Source organism: Nothoprocta perdicaria, unplaced genomic scaffold (assembly GCF_003342845.1).
Source record: "Nothoprocta perdicaria isolate Ctin4 unplaced genomic scaffold, notPer1 scaffold_31, whole genome shotgun sequence".
Lineage (NCBI taxonomy): Eukaryota > Metazoa > Chordata > Aves > Tinamiformes > Tinamidae > Nothoprocta > Nothoprocta perdicaria.
This window is the reverse complement of record NW_020455544.1, coordinates 2,793,698-2,810,413: the sequence shown is the minus strand read 5'-3', so window position 1 is coordinate 2,810,413 and position 16,716 is coordinate 2,793,698. Positions and strand designations below refer to the sequence as shown.

At 40.3% G+C, this 16,716-nt stretch overlaps 1 protein-coding gene across 2 annotated transcripts in view; it reads right to left on the bottom strand.

The window, feature by feature from the left end:
- The window catches only part of TBC1D9 (TBC1 domain family member 9), a 44,188-nt gene extending 27,680 nt beyond the window's left edge, over positions 1–16,508 (bottom strand). For both annotated transcript variants that reach the window (XM_026042658.1, XM_026042659.1), the window contains exons 1-2: positions 16,348–16,508; positions 2,572–2,682 (exon numbers count right to left, since the gene is read on the bottom strand). In XM_026042658.1, the coding sequence (XP_025898443.1) occupies positions 2,572–2,682; positions 16,348–16,474 (238 nt within the window). In that variant the 5' untranslated portion in view covers positions 16,475–16,508. The remainder of the gene's footprint in view (positions 1–2,571; positions 2,683–16,347) is intronic.
- Between the last annotated feature and the right edge of the window lie 208 nt (positions 16,509–16,716).

The following is a 16,716-nucleotide window of genomic DNA, read 5'->3' as shown; positions in this document are numbered from 1 at the left end:
TATTTCATTRTATAGCAGATACTACATCCTTTGAAATTCCACAATTCTCTTGCATAATCTGTATTTTCATAGTAAATAAGTGGCAATTTTCAAGATCCTTTGCAATAAGAAGCTATTGCTTATGTCAGCATCACGAGCAAAAGAAAAACTAAATTTAGAATTCTAGCCACAGTGACAATATCAAACTGTTCAACTTGACCTTGAAAAGTTAGTAAAGGTATTACTTAAATCTGTTAGGAACCAATAATAATAAAAAAAAAATGGTTGTATATTCTACACTGGGTTCTTAGCTGTTCAGCCCAATGTATTACTGTACACTATGAAACAATTATAAAATTATAAGCATAAAATTTGAAAAAAAAAGACAGTTTTCCTGACAACTCTATTGATAAGCATCTTCCTCAAAAAAAAGCCCAGTGTTGAAAGACCTCTAAAAGGTAGGTCTTTTTAGGTGTGGGAGAGTTGTCTAAAGTTGGCTTACTTGAAATGATGAAAGAATAAACTGAACTTCAGCAACTTCAGTTTTCTCTGACTCTAGGGGTCAAGCAACATAATGCTGATGCAGAGGAATCAGCACACTCCTGGTCTGTAATACAGTGYGGCACTAGAAGGAAGAAGCTTCTGSCATGATTTTGAAGATATATGCAAATTTCTGCTTCCATTTTATTTGAGAAGGCATTGCAATATATCAAACTTGCATTTGTTCCTTTTATTCTCTTTATCTTGCATAATAAAGTCATTTGTGCTGTTCAAGATCTTTCTGTGGGTATACAGAAGGAAGAATAAAACCCAAACACTTGCAGAAATTTTGTGTCCTCAAAATGGAGCCTGTGGGTTTTATTTCAAAATTGGGCTTACACAAGAATTTTACAAAAACAATCATTAAACGTTCATACAAAAATATTTGCATCTGAAGCTGGATTAAAAGTATGTCATTCTTTTTCAGTCACAGCTTTTGGTTCTTATTAGTGGGAACTAGCGAGGAAGAAATGCTCTTGTCTGCTAACTAATGCCTACAGAACTTGACAAATCATTAGAAAGCGCCTAAACTACAACAAGCTACTGCTAATAAATTCTCCAGCTTTGGTACAAACACAACCAGATTGTCACCTATTCACGGTACCCCACTGGGACACAAGGATTTCCATGATTTACAGAAAAACTCAATGCAGCTTTCCTGAATACATAGCAGAAAATGATTTGGGTATACAATCAGAGCTTTATTTAAGTGTGGTTAGCAACAAAATGCAACACTCAAGGCAGGAAASTCCACATTGGGGAAGGGAGGATGGGAGATGAGAGGCTGCTATTGTTAGGCCAGAGGAGTCTATAGGTCTGTTACATTTGAATTTTAGGTAGTGTAAGGACTTCTGGAAGTTTAATAACCTATTAAAAAGATAGCAAGCGTACGTATGTTCCCCATGTGTTCTCTTTTTCATTTTTCTTTCACAAACATAGGGTTCTGGTTGTTTTCTAAGACACTGACACTTTAGGGCTAGCTAGGTATTGCATTCCAAAGATTCTCATTTTCCAAGACTGGAAAAGCAGTGCTATYAAACTGACAACCTGACCTTACAAGCTCTGCCAATAAAGGCTAAATAGCTTCTATCTTCTGCATTCAGCTGCACATGCTGTTTTGAGAGTTGGCAAATGGAATCAGGCTACATGCTGCTGCACTACTTGCAAAAAGTGCCTGGCCACAGAAATAAGTATTTAACTTCTCCAGGATCCGATGCACACAGAAATCCTAGTTTACATACTGAAATAGACACCTTATTGATTTCAACAACCAATATGACAGAAGGAACAGCCTTATTGCTAGTTATGACAAAGTTTGAGTCTTCAGAGATAAAGTTCTTAGGGTTATCACATTTACTTAAGAAAATTCCCTCTGCATTTAACCACATAACCCCAGCATTGCCATGCTGAATTTTAGGTACCTCAGATCTAGAAGGTTGATAAACTCTGTGTGTAATAGCTGGTCAGGAAGCAGGCATCCCCGGGACTTAGATGGCACTTAAAGCAGATTGATCCCACAATTCAAGAAGTGCCCTACCCATGGCAAGCATGGACTTGATACTCAGTAAGAGCTGAGATTGCACTAACTTTGTACTTTCCATCTCAAGGGGGGCCAGATGCCCAGTCTAGGTAACTTGGGGACTATAGCCCTGKCACTCCCCCTACCATACTGTCCGGAGGACCACCCAGAAATGCTGTGCTTCAGAAACATGGCAGGAATGAGCCATGAATGTGCAGAAGAATATGCATGCAATGAAAGGGTTAGACTCTAGATGGGCCATCAGGGAACACTTCTGAGAGATTAACAGTGGAAAATAACGCAGGCCTCTGTCCCTGTTCCAAGGCCATTCCTGTTTTTACCTAGTCATTGCCTAACATAAAACKTTGTATTTCCTAAGCTTCCTATTTAACCACTAGACCAAATTTTCTGTTTCATCCTCAACCATTTATTTGTCCTGAAATGGCTGTGCTCAGCAGGCAGGATGCTCTCTAGTTCTGTGGCATAGCATCCAGGAAGAAAACAAATGCACATGTCAGTAGGCATATCCTTACCACAGGCAATAGTCCAGTATACCAAGGAGTCTGGTGCTTGATAGAGGATTCGATATGGTGCCACTCTCGCACTGGAGTCCAGCACAACATCGAGAGTACCCACAAGGAGACCTACGGGAGAGGGAATAACGATCAACATTCAGTGATGAACCATCTGGGATCCTGCGTGCTTCCTTCCCTCCCTTAACTCCCCCAGTTCACCCTCAACAGGCAAAGACAAACCTTGTCTTCATCCCAACATACTTGTTCCTTCGCATTCCAAGATCTCGCTAGGAAAAGCATAATCCAAAGACTACCAGCAACAATAACTATGAAATGTTATGGTTTGGGTCTTCAGAGCAGGAATGAAGAAAATAATAACAGTGAAGCTCTTTTTCAGCAAAAGGATATTGATGAACAAGTCACTCCGCCAAAGCAGCTTTGACAATTCTTACCTACTGCATGCTTAACTGGTGCATATTCTCTATACTACCAATAATGCATGACAAGATTTCCATTACTTCTATAGTAATATGAAATCATTAAAGCAAATAAACAGAGGGGGAAAAAATATCCCCTTTATCCTTTAAAGTTACATGAGATATCCCCATTTTTCACCTCCATAAGAAAATCTTCACCTCCTGTGCAGAGATGTGGGGTGTAAATTTTTGTGTTGGAAACTCTCAGCAGATTTATCTCCTGGAAATGAAACTTCAAAAGGAACTTCGTTTTTGTAAATATTTACCAGGGCAGAAGCTACTTTTCTAAGAGCTGAAATAACTAGCATGCGCCAAAAACTCCAGAGCTTTAAAAGACTCTTATTAAAATCCCCTTCTAATTGTAACTGGTTCTTTTAATCTTTTACTGTCCGTTTTGTTAGTTCCCTATTCTGCAGGGTCACAGGTGGTACAGGAGGCTGCTTCCCTACCTGTTCCTCTTTCAGGCTTTCTTTATGCATCACAAATATAGAAAAGTATCRTTCATTTCCCATCTTAGAAGGAACATTAAATCCAAACTACAACTGAGATTTGGAAATACCCCACCTACCAGTGATTCTGTGTTCTTCAATTTGATGTTTTTTTATTTGTTTGTGGAAACAAAATTCATATTAAACATACTCTCTTCCCCCCCAATCCATTAACATCTTCCACTTTTTTAATCCGATAATTCTAAAGCATATGAGAAACACATATGGACATGGTATCAGGTCATTATCAAGCAAGGCCAGAAAGGTGCCTGTCGATAACAGAATATGAACACAAAATAGTAATTTTAAATACCCCAATGTTCATTAGCCAAGCTGGTTTTAGCAGTAACTATGCAATTTTACATGCTCCTCTCTCTCACCTTTTTGATTACTGCTAAACACTGACACGTTTCCCCAGTACTCCACTGGGCCTCCAAATATGGCTCTTTTCAAACTCATCACATCGAAGTATTTTTTTAATATTCTTTTAAACTTTCATTATCTTGCACTCTTTCCTGTTATATATACTCTCCAATCTACCAATATAAAAGAAAATTCTGATTTATAAAACTCTATAGACTTTTCACTTCAGCAATGGGCAGAGATCCTCAAATGGGTAAAGGTACTAGTAAGCTTAAGAGTATTTCTCATTTGGAGCGCAGACTAAGCCAAATATTATGAGTTTTTCCTCCAGATTTGCTGTAAGAAAATGGCTTATGCCAAAGAATATTCATGATTTAGAAGAGTCTACTGATATGCATTTTTTGCATATTTTTATGCATTAAATATGCAATAACATACACATTTACAAATTGCAATATATGCATGGTTTGATGCAATATTAAAATAAAACTGTATGCTGACCAAACGCACACTTCCCTGGGGTACAGGAACTGCTGGAATTTTAGAAATATGCTCATTTCTTTCCTACTGATACATTGCCACATTTATCGGCGCGTGGATGGTCCTACCAACTTTGCCATCTGCTCTAAAAGGGTGTTACAGCTGTGAAAACTGTGATCCACTGATGAACATAAAGAGCAGGAATAAACTGACTGACTTGCCAGGGAGSAGCAAGCTAAGAGAGAGTTCTTATCCTTCTCCCTGTGATACCATTGGTGCATTTAAAGTTATCCAGTTCCTTCACCCTTGAAACAGGCTGTAGAAATACCCTCGCAGCAAGTATAAGGGAAGAAAAACTAYAGAACTCCAAAAAGTCTCAAGGAAAATTCAAAATCTAGCTTTCTGAATCAATTGCTAAAGATACATTACCATTAATATCCTACTTACACAATAGAATATCTGTTCTGATAGAATACATAGTATTTTAAAACTTATGTGCTATTACACATCAAAGCAAATTAATATTCACTATTCTGATTAACTTCCCATATTGCTATCCTTTAGAAACAGATCCTTGATTTTACACTGTATGTCCTTTTTTTTTAAAAAAAAAAAAAAAAAGGCAAATATATGATGCAACCACAATGAAATAATAGCAGTTTAAACTGATAATCTCTCTGAGGAATTTCTACATGGAAGCAATCATAATGAGGAGAAATAAATAATTGATTTTAATCCTGTTCATTAACTCTTYATATAGCATGTACCTTCTGAGAAGCACTAAAGAAACAAGCAAATGAAAGAACAWGTAAAAAGAAGGAACATACTGCTTGGATTAGATCATTCCCTGGGCAAGAGCCAGCAAATTACCCAGTTATCAAACTGATGTGACTACACTGATTGCAAATTTATTTCCTTTTATTTCACCACATTTCTCACAAGACACAATGTAGCAGGGGAAGGAATTTCTGCTGTAAGAACACCAAATTTGCAAGCCCATGTTCAAGTGAGCACTTCTCATGGGCACACATTTAAATAATGGGTTWAAAATCAGTGGAATTAGTGCCTAACTGATGACAATGCTGATTCTGTTGGCATCCAAGCACAAGTGCTCAAGGTCCACATGCTAGATATCTGGAGCAAGCAGGTATAGACTTTTGGGGAGGAGTGAGAARACAGAAAGAATGTTTTGTTTTGCTTGATAGGACTTTTTGAATAAAATCAACTTCCTCTCTTAAATTTTCACATCATAAAACAGAAGACACGTTTTTGTGGATTTTTTTTGTGAAACATTGTGACAGAGAAAAATAAATCACAAAGGTCATGTCTGAATCCAGGGAAAATGCAGAAGCAACTGGTAGGACGTCTGTGCAATTGCTCTTGCACTGCATTACTGGAAAGATGCACAATGCCCTGGATGATATTACTGGAAAGGAATCACGTTACTTGATGCAATTTACACTAAGGGAAGAAATCGTACTACAGTCTACTTATCTGAGCACTGGGCCTCACATTTAGTCTTAAGCAGGAGGGGGACAGACAATAATCACTGCACGAAGTGTAGAGATTAGCAGTCTGCACTCATGCACTAAATTATGATGCACCATGCTTGCAACTTTATACTAGCAATCAAATTTCAAAGTGTCTTTTGCTAGAAGGCATTACTTCAACATCAAGCCTGATTTCCAGGATAACACAAACCCTCTCCACGCTGAAAGATTTCTCTTTCGCCAAAGCCTGTCTCCCAGAATGGTATGTTGTCTTGTTTTGATGACCAGCCCAATTGATCCCACCAGCTAGACTCTTACAGCCACCTCTGCACTCTCCTGTCCTCAAGGATCTGCAGGAAGCACCAGACTGCTTGCAAATTGCCCAGAAACAGTACTGCAGTCACAGATGACCTGCAGCAGAATCAAGTTGCTATATCTTAAACTATCGCTACTGAAAATATACTTTGTAGTAGATGGAGACACATAACTGTAGAAGTTGCAACATTTTTAGTGGTTTGGCTATACACATATTTCTGTACTTTATGTYTGTAACACAACTATTTGCTGCAGGTATTTTTTTTCTTTATTTAAAAATGTAACTARTGATCACTTTTTAATCTTTCATTAGAATTCGCTAATCTACTGCAAGTTACTGATAATTCCATTAAAATGAAAAGTAAACTTATGCATGTTACAGAAGAACAATCATTTTTCATTACAACAGGATTTCTTCCACTGAAAAGCAGTAACCCTTTATCACCAAGAGCCATGTTTTGACTTAAATAATAATAATAAAAAAAGGACACACACATACATATCAAGTAGTCTTTACTGCCTTGCTACAGTCCATCTGACGGCAACTTCATGATTAAGTTTGTGACCTTGCAATGTTTTAACCACTAAAACACACAATGTCCTCATGGTAAATTTGATTACACAGCCAAGATTGTATGTGGATTATATATCACCTTCTGTGGCCCATTAAAAGACCAAAACCAATTCAGGTACCAGCAGCGATGGCTTTATTGCACAGCTAATACTACCTAGCACAGAACAAGGTGATAAAGTGTCACTTCTAGTCTAGCTACAACATTGCAGTCCTCAGATTTGGAGTGTTTTTAGCTAAGACCAATCATCTATGGCCATTCTTCAGCATCATGGACAACTTGCGTGAGTCTTACCCAGACCTTGAAGGAGCTCATTTTGCAGCTGGCACAACTGTTGTGCCTCATACTCATACCCTGTGTCATCCAGGGACATGCTCTCCTGCCAGTTTGCCAGATGCAAGAAATATATTATGYGAAGGGAGAAGAAGCTGCCTGCCCTTGACCTGGCTCCTGGGAGCCCTGTCCTGCCATCATCACTGCCTCATCCTCCTCTCACGCTGCTCAGTGGCTGTGGCTGCTGCAGAAGACCCAAGWGTGAGGGAGACCAAGATGTTTGATGGGGAGCAGTCAGTTGCTCCTGGGAGTCACAGCCATCCTTCYGCCCCAGGGAGAGGCTGAAGAAAGGTGTAAGCATCTGCAGAGCATGTGGGCAGAAGAGCAGCAGCTGCTCTTTACTTATTCCACCCTTCCCTTTGCTCTAATCTTCCAACTACTGTTGCTACCRGCCTAGCCTGGGGCTGGGACAGCAGGAGCCAGAGTGTTATTTGTTACCACTTGGCTTCCCACTCCTARGGAGGTTGACTGCGTCAGCCTATTGAGTCTGTCAGAGATCTGTAAGCTATCACCTTGCCAGGGTCAGCGCTTCCTTTGTTTCAGTGGCAGTTTAATCAATAGAAACAACCCTGATGAGGATCATTTTCACTATATGCACAGCTCTTTCTGCTGGGCTAGTAAGACCATCATGCAGGTCTACAACAATAAAAATGTACCACATCCCTCTTTATTGCTATTTCTCCAAAATTCTACATAAATTGTTTCCAAGAGAAGATGACTGCTGACAAACCTTCMTTTATAATAATAAGCAGCCTGTCAATCTCTCAACATCCTCAGTAACAGTTTTTTATTTTTTAAATGTCTAAATAAAGASCAGGCATGCATCTTCTTAGCACACAGAGAAGGGCTGAAGCACACATCCCAAAGGAGTTAAGGCTCAGTACAGGTCAGAGTATGGTTCTCAGTCACGCTGATGAACTGTTACTTGAGGAGTCCCATTTAAGTCAGTAGCTGATTTATGCATGAGCTCAACCCTGCAAATTGGAATGTCTCAGTGCATTCCTAAGAAAGGTTGCAAAATCACATGCTTCATTAGTAAGTTTTTTTTGTTTGTTTTCAATGAGCATACTGACATTCCAACACTGAATGAAACGCACACTGTTTAAATGGTTCCTGATATTAAAAACATGTTAAAGACCCTTTCTCCTCCCGCTGTGTAGAAGGAATATAAAATGCGCTCCAGTTCTAATCCTGAAATTCTGCATTTGGATTGCAGATCTGCACTGATTTCTGACAAAGTCTCAGTCGGTAGAGTTGTTTTATATCCCATGTTTTCATCCCGAGTATTTACTTTTATATTTTATGGTTAGGGAACAAAATCTTCCTAAAGCTTCCTTCTTCTAAAGCTTACGTATTACTTCCTGGACTATAAGAACAACAACTCATAATAATACACTAATATTAATTGTTAGGATGTACAGACATGGGTTTGCTTTTCCCTAGTCACTCTAATGAATCATTCTTTTCCCATTCTTTCTCAAGGTAGTCCACGTGCTTATGTAATCAGCTCACTCATTTGTTATTACAGGAAGAGGTCACCCAATTACTTGTCCGCAAAACCTAACCTAAGCCACAACCTGAATTGCATAGGTAGCATTATAGACATACCCCTTCAGACTACTCATCAGTTTGTTTTGATTTCACAGGGCAAGCTAAATGAATTTTCAATAGCATACACCAGCTAGACATAACCTGAGTGTTAAATTTCCCATCCTGGTAACAATATCCATAAAAGTATGAAAATATCATCCTTGTGAACACCACYCTTGGAACTTTATGATGGGGTAGGCATTTCTGTAGCCTATGTGTATACTCATTTTAAAAAAAAAGAGGKGGGGTGTAGGGAGGGGACAGTGGAATACAGGAGGAGATTTAAAAAAATGGAAAAAAAAAAAAAAGAACATGCATGCMAAACTCAGGCAGGGTCAGATTAGATGGTATAGCTTGACTACTGCAAAGATCAGCAAAGCAAAAAACTTTCATCTTCCTTTCATATTTAACAATTGCAGTTGAACTGGATTATCTTCCGGAAATCACAACAGCATTCAGCAATTGAACATCTACTGCAGTACTTGCCAAAGTGCCCAAATGTCTCATCCTTGTTAAAGAATTTAACAAAATTCTAATCTAAATCTGAGTAGGTTCAGACTTCTAGCTTTTAGAACTTCCTGTAGCTTGAAGAGCTACATTGCACATTCAAGAGCTTTAAATCGTTTTAAGATATGAGTATATTGGTCAATATCACCYACTTAATTTGAAAATATTTTTAGAATTGTAAAATCTTGCTGCCTTTCTCCTCATCAGAGACCAAATCAAAGCATACACAGAAACACACACACACAAAAGAATGGTCTTTATTTCCACCAATGTCAAGTTTATAGACAATGAAATGGGCAAGTGCAGCAACCCACTATACCCAACAGAGTATAAAAAACTATTATACTCTGTTATTATAGAGGAGGTGTTTTACCAGGGTAAGAAAGATCATTGAATGGAAAAACCAAATACTTTTGCAAATGCAATACTGGAAAATGCAAAGGGGAAGTAGAACTCTGAATTGTAAGAAAAGAACCAAAAATAGAGAACTCACAACTGAAAAGGAGGCTGCTGTGGTARGAATTCACAAACCCATCAAATCAAGCAGATGAGAACTGTCTGAAAGCTTCAGAATAACAACAAACATGGTGCATGCAGTAGTTTGGACTAGAGAAACTCAAAATCTCCCAGGATTTAAACCCACCTTAACACCGGATTTGAAGGCAAAGCATAAATGTCAAATATTGAATATCAACATTAAATGGGCATCAGAAGAATGATTAGCAACTGCAAAGCCGAGAAAGTGCAAAATTTCATAATCAAACCATTAAAATCACTTATATACCACCTTACATCTTTATTTTTCAGCAAAATCAGTAGCAGCAACAACTTTGGCTTCTTACAGGAAAAAAATATTATATTACAGAGTGATACCATAAGGGATAAAAAACAGCAGAGACGCAAATTGTCAAAGAACAGATAAATCTAAAGAGACTTTGCACATGCCAATTGTTTACACAAAGAACAGTTACACAAGAATATATACTTTTTAACTCACTCTTAAAGGCATGTGACAGTCTATACCAGCCTACTTTGTGGAACCTTTTTTAATTCTACAAAACTTACAAAACTAACYGAAAGTATTAAAGCCTCAAGCCTCTGAAATATGGTATATTCTTATAAGAGCAAATAACAGGACATCAGTGTGATGAAAATGTAGACACTGTTGCAGAAAAGTGCCACTTTCTCTGTATCTTTCAGTGCAGTAGTAGATAACAGAAATCCTCTAAGCAACGTGAACTCTGGTATGCAGAAAACTACCAAGAGGTCTACATTTGGCTTATTACATTTTGCTCTTAAGTGTCATTACCAACAGGGTTTTAGATGTACAGAGATCTCAGAAAACAGCAAGCCCAGAAAACATCTCAGAATTCCAAGCTGTCAACATGTTAGAAGGCAAAAAGGCCAAGTGATAGATCAGTTTGGAGGCCTTGATGGGTCACAATATTCAAAGTGTAAAAAAAATGAAATAGCATTAAGAACAGGAAGAAAAATCTTTCATTAAGAAGCAACACGGCATGGAAACAAGAGTCACACTGCACCAAGCAACACTGAGACTTTTTATCTCAAGCACTGTATCTGGGCAAACGCTGCATTTTCAGTATAAACTAGTAATCAACAGAAGCACAAGACAGGAAAAAAGACTTCCTCCAAATGAGTATATGCAAATGTATTTGGGAATTCAATACAAAGACTGATGAAGCAATCCAGAGAATCAGAGCGGTTCAGCTGCCCATCTCTAGACCAAATGATTATCACAGGGTATGAAGAAGCAAATATAGCCATACTGAATCCTAATAGCAAACTGCAGCAGCAGGAGAACAGACAATTTTAGCAACAAATGACAGAGTGGAGTGCAAGAGATGAGTTTCCACTCCATGAGCCAGAACGGACATAATGAGTGGTCAGTCATCAACTTTTAAATTATGCTAATCACATGTATTTTGATAACTGCTTTATCTCAAGTATCAGGAAGCACAGGTTTCTCTCTGAAGTCTCACAGACGATAAAATTTTAACTGCTTTAGTCAACACGGAGAAAAAAAAACGTCAGTTTGTCAAAATGTGCAACATCTTTTTATGAAGACTTACGATATACTGGCCAGAAGCTTTTCTGCTTCTTAAACATAAGCAGGATTTTAAGTCATCCTTTCCTCAATGCTCCAGATTGAGAGGATGAAAACAAGGCAAAATTTCTTCCCCAAGTTTGGGCTCCTAACTGCACTGTTCACTGCAGAAAAGCATCCTGAGTTAGAACACTGTCACAGTATTAAAAATTACACTAGACTTGACATTGAAGGTCAGCATCAGTCAGTCAAGTTCCCAACCTTTCCTTTCTGCTTTTCCAATGTGAAAGTTGCACGTCATCCCCTTCCACGCAAGTATCTGGTGAGAAAGAGTTCATTTTATCATCCAAAGTCAGCCAATTTCTATCTGCTCTCTTCTGGCTAAGTATTAGAATTATCTTTGGCAACATTTCATGGACTCACGAACACGCACTGACTCTTTTCACTCACACACACACTGCCCCATCAGCAAGCATGGGCAAGCTATCTGCAAAATAATGCACACAGGCAAAACAAAACCACACCAACTCTTAAAAGCTAAGAAGAACAAGTTACTTGTTCGGGTAATCTGCGGGATTTTACCATGCATCTGGGAAGTTCATCTCTTTCACACACAAATGTATGTACATAAGCAGTGCAGCCACACAAGCTAAGCGTGCCACTCCCTCGATCTCTCTCCCTGTAAACTCTAGCAGAAACATTTGTTATGCTGTCAGGTAGGGGCTGCATTAATTTCTTGCAGTAATGTTTTCAAGGAAGTTTGGCAAGCATTACAATAACACAACAGAAAGCGAATATCGAGACATTTTAAACCTATCTTATTTCACAATGAACTATATACCGAACACAAATAAATATAAGCCTTCCAGGGATTCATAAGACTTAGGACATAATCAAATCCTTACATCCATGAAGGTAGTGCCAGGCACATGTCCAAATCACGGGAAAGAGAAGGTTCACGTGATATGCAGTAACACAATGGACCTTACCGGGAACAAAGCATTTATACAGGTCAATTTACCAAGCTGCTCAAGAGAGGCAACTGACAAATACGTAAGGCAACAGCTATCAAAAGACAAAACAGGTATTAAAAGGAAAAGATTAGAAGCACCCTATACCACTCACAATAAATAAAAAAACCCCAAAATTACGCTGGTGAACAAAATGAAGATCAAAGTCTTGCCTAATGGTCACACAAACGCAAAACCCATGCAAGTCATTATGTGCAGAGTATGATATTATTTCATTATGGGGAATATTGATCAATCATCAAACCATTTAATACAGGAAAGTACATTTTTGGTCTTGCCCTGGAAGCATCTTGCATCACTGCATTACAATCAGTTTACAGAGCAGATGTTAAAAAACAATCTACATCTTGTCCTTTTTTTTCTTACTTAAGAGAAAAACAAAACTCAACCAAGTCTTTGCTTAGGGCATGCTTACAAAGGAGAGTTGCACTGGTATGACTGGCTCTGATGCAGACACAATCATGCAAAAGAGTCTGGGCCTCAGTTAAGCATAAAAAAGGCTTCATAAAGCTTAGTAGAGAAGCTGGAACTCTGAGGCAAATTAATAATTAGCTACAGTTTGTTAGCAGAGATGACTTCTAAGGGCTGATAAGGCACTGCCCTAACACTTAAAGCTTCTAGCAGGTTACAATCCAGTACTAAACTAAATGCCAATAGTATTTCTAATGTCTGAGCAAGTACTTAAACAAAAGAGCTTCCTCTCTTTAACAAAGTTATGCAAACCAAAGTCAAAAGCAGAAAATCAGTGCAGAAAAGGCTAAGACTTCACCCCTTCCTTCAAACTGAAATAACTGCTTCATTTTGAACAAAGGTGTATAAATGACACCCACAAGATCCCTTCTCTTGGGCTTTGCTCTGGTGGTGGTAACTTTTACACCAACATCATGTGATTGCAGTGCAATAAACTCTTAGGCATATAAAGAGTTAACAGAAGGAAAGAGGAGCCTTAGCCTTAACCCAGATCATCTGCTGACTGTGCAGTTTCACTGCAAAGTGAGGTTTGGTGGCAATGCCTGCGAATCAATGCTGCGCATTGTCAATCCATGGCCTAAGCTACAGTGGCGAAGCCATCTCAAATTCCTAAACATGCATGTTCATCAACCTGAAAGTCAATTGTCATTTTACAATTTAAGACAAATGGCCTCAAGAGTCAATACAACGAGGGAGCACATCAGCAGAAATTAGATCCTGAGGGGAGAAAATAAATTAATTAAAAGGACAGCTGCATTTACATACTATTTGCATGTATAAATTCAGACCACTCCTACCACATTGCAAACCTTACATACAGTATTTCTAGTCAGCTTCAAAGACATGTTATCTGGTTTCTTGCAGAGCAACCAAGGCAAATTTTCTACAATGTTCACGGGTGGGTGACTTTTTAGGGGACAGATAAGCATATTTCAGTAGTATGTTATCATAAACCAGGAAGTCACTATAGAACAAGGAATTATGAGGAGCTTTTAAAAAAAAAAAAAAAAAAAAAAAAGGAGGGGGCGACTTATTCCTTGGTTTCTCCAATTTGGACCAGATAGCCTCCATTTCTGTCATTACAGTTCGTTCTTTATAATTTACAGAGTTTCCACAGGATAATCCGGAGTACTTTAAAACTATATACCCAGCTGGTAGTTTCTGCAGTGTTTTATTTATTTATTAAAACCTCAGGATCAGGTAGGTCCCCAGACATCTTCCTTTTAGCCTGCATCACCTATTAAGCACAACAGCTTGCCTCTCTTGACCTGCCTCAGCCCTCACTGGGCAGCCCACGAGTGTTACAGCAACTGGCACAATATTCCATGAAATCCATGAAATGCAACTAATCAGCAGCTCCACTGATTTTGGTGCCTACCAGGTCAGAATTGGTCCCACCACTCTGTTGCCACTTTTTCTCCTCTCCCATCCTTTGTCTACACTTGTGGCAAAATCCCATGTGTTAAAGTGGCAAGGTCTGACAAGTTCCCATATGGCTCTTTTACTACTGCCAATCTACCAATAACTTTATGAAGGCTGTTCCTGCTGCTAGCATGATGAGTGTTTGTTTAGTTATGGTTCTAGCAATATAATGCAATATAATGCAAAAAGCTATATTTTTTTTTCTCCAGATTCCTCCCAACTCGTGAACAAACAAAAACAAACAAACCGGCTATTTGTTGCTTCTACCTTATCCTTGGTGAAGGTATGGTTCTAGGCAAGCAAAGACACAAGCAAGTAACAGCCACATAGAAATCAGTTTACAAAAATATGTATATACGGTTGACATTCTAAAACAGTACATAGACAGCATCCACACAGTCAAATAACTCATACACTGCACTAAAACTCAAATTCCAGGGGAAAAGATGTACAAAGACAGAACTGTTTCTGTACTCTGATCTCCTGCCAAATTCTGCCGGCTCACCTGGGCTGCACAAAAGCAGCAGCGGACATTTACACATCCTGTTCTCCCTCAAAGGACTCAATCCTCAAGAGTTGTCTCTTGCTCTATACAGTGATATCATCCATCAGACTATCGCAGCTACTGCAGCAATGCTGAGACATCTATATACTCTGCTGAAGAGAAAACCTAAAAGTCTCAAAACAATTTTCAAGCATCTCCCCAAAATTGGTTTCTCACCAATTTTGGTTTGGGGGTTTCTCACCATCTCCCTCAAACTAACAAGGTTTCTCACACAATCTCTAATTCAAAGGTCACAAAGCCAGAGAGGCACAAGGATGCGTAGGCAGACCACCTATAATAGACAAACAAGGAGACCTTTGGAAGCAGCATCCAGTTTTCCGAGACAAACAAAGAACAGCCATGGAGAACTCACTCTCACTTGTGGTAACTCACCAATGGTCAGTTAGTCTCTTAAGGCTGTACCCTTGTTTCTCATTGGCAAATCTAACACTGCTTCAATATTTCATTGTCAGGAATCTCCCCTGGCTCTTCAAGTACTGCACTGAGATACTGGTAGCAACACTTAGTGGCAGTGGTCTATGCCACAAAAGGCAAGAAGGCAAACAATTCCTTGGCAATTATTGGGGTAAACTCCTGAGGCAAGAAATGGGTTTGTCAGTCTTGTTCATGATGTCAAAGATAAAGACCAAGGAGCAGCCAGTGTGGAGTGACTGCTGGTCACTTCCTTTACACGAATGCAGCGGGTGCATTAATGAACACCACCACCGTGCGCTGCAGACCTCAAGGCCTATATGAATAAACACTTTATATGGATGCTAAATTATGTGTGTGAATTATTTACAAGTCTGTAGAACATCCAAAGGCTGAACAAACACTTGATCTTTTGGCAAATATAGAGATGACCTTGAACTAAACAAACATAAGTAATCCATATGTTTATTTTGACTAAATAGACTAAAGTCTATTTTGACTAAATAGTCTAAAGAGCTAGTTTCAACGTAAAGTGGACAAAGAAGAAATCAGTCTTCAAAGACCAACCTGACAAATTTCTGCCAATTCAGGCAGAACTGGGGGTAGTCCTGTTGAGTTCTGTATTTCTGATCTTATAAAAATGCATATATATTGACTAAAAATAATGAAAGGTCTTGAGAAATGCATGCACACATTATTAAAGAGACCAAAATGCATGTGACCCAGACCTCTACAAAGGTGCTTTGAGTTGCAGCGGTTGAAAACAATACATTCGGGTGACATGCTCCACCATGACACCCCCAAAGAGGAACACAGAAGACTCAACACAAACAKGCTCTGGTGATTTCCAAGCACGCCAAGTCCGAAGCCTGGGTGCTCTGTGCACGCCTCCGRGTCACACCCTAACCTACAACAGGATCGCACACACACCCGCCACGGCCACCTGGGCAAAGCTCCAGCTTCCCTAGGAGCCCAAATCCCAAGGAAACCAACRTTACCTTGCTGCAGACCGTGCACAAGAATTAAATACGTAAGTAAACAATCAGGGGCGGCTTCAGGCTTTCAGGTCTGGCCGCAGCAGCCCTCGGCCACCACCTCCCTCCCGCCGCTCGGGCAGGGAGCCGCAGCGGGAAGGTCACTCCGCCCCGCCAGCGCCGCGGCCGTTATTCCGCCCTGCCCGGCCTGCGGGGGAGCCGCCGCCGCCGCCGGCCTTACCCGCGAGCCCGCCGCCGCCTCCATCGCCGCTGTGGCCCTTCCTGCGCTGCAGGATGAAGTAGGGGTTGGCCCGCTCCGTGACCCACAGCGCGTTGGCCAGCAGCACCTCCTCGGGGTTCACCCACATGCTCCCGCCGCTCCGCCGCCCGCGGCCCGCCGTGCGGGGCAGCCCCGCTCCGCCCGCCCGCGCCGCCGCCGCTCAGGCTGCGGGAGCATCACACGCCGTGCCCGGCCGCGGCGGCAGCAGCAGCAGCGACATGTCCCGGGCACCCTGCTGCTGCTGCTACCGCGGCCGCGGGACCCCGCAGCGCCCGCCTCGGCGCTGACATCAGCGCCCGCTCCGCTCCGCACTGCGCCGCCCCGCCGGCA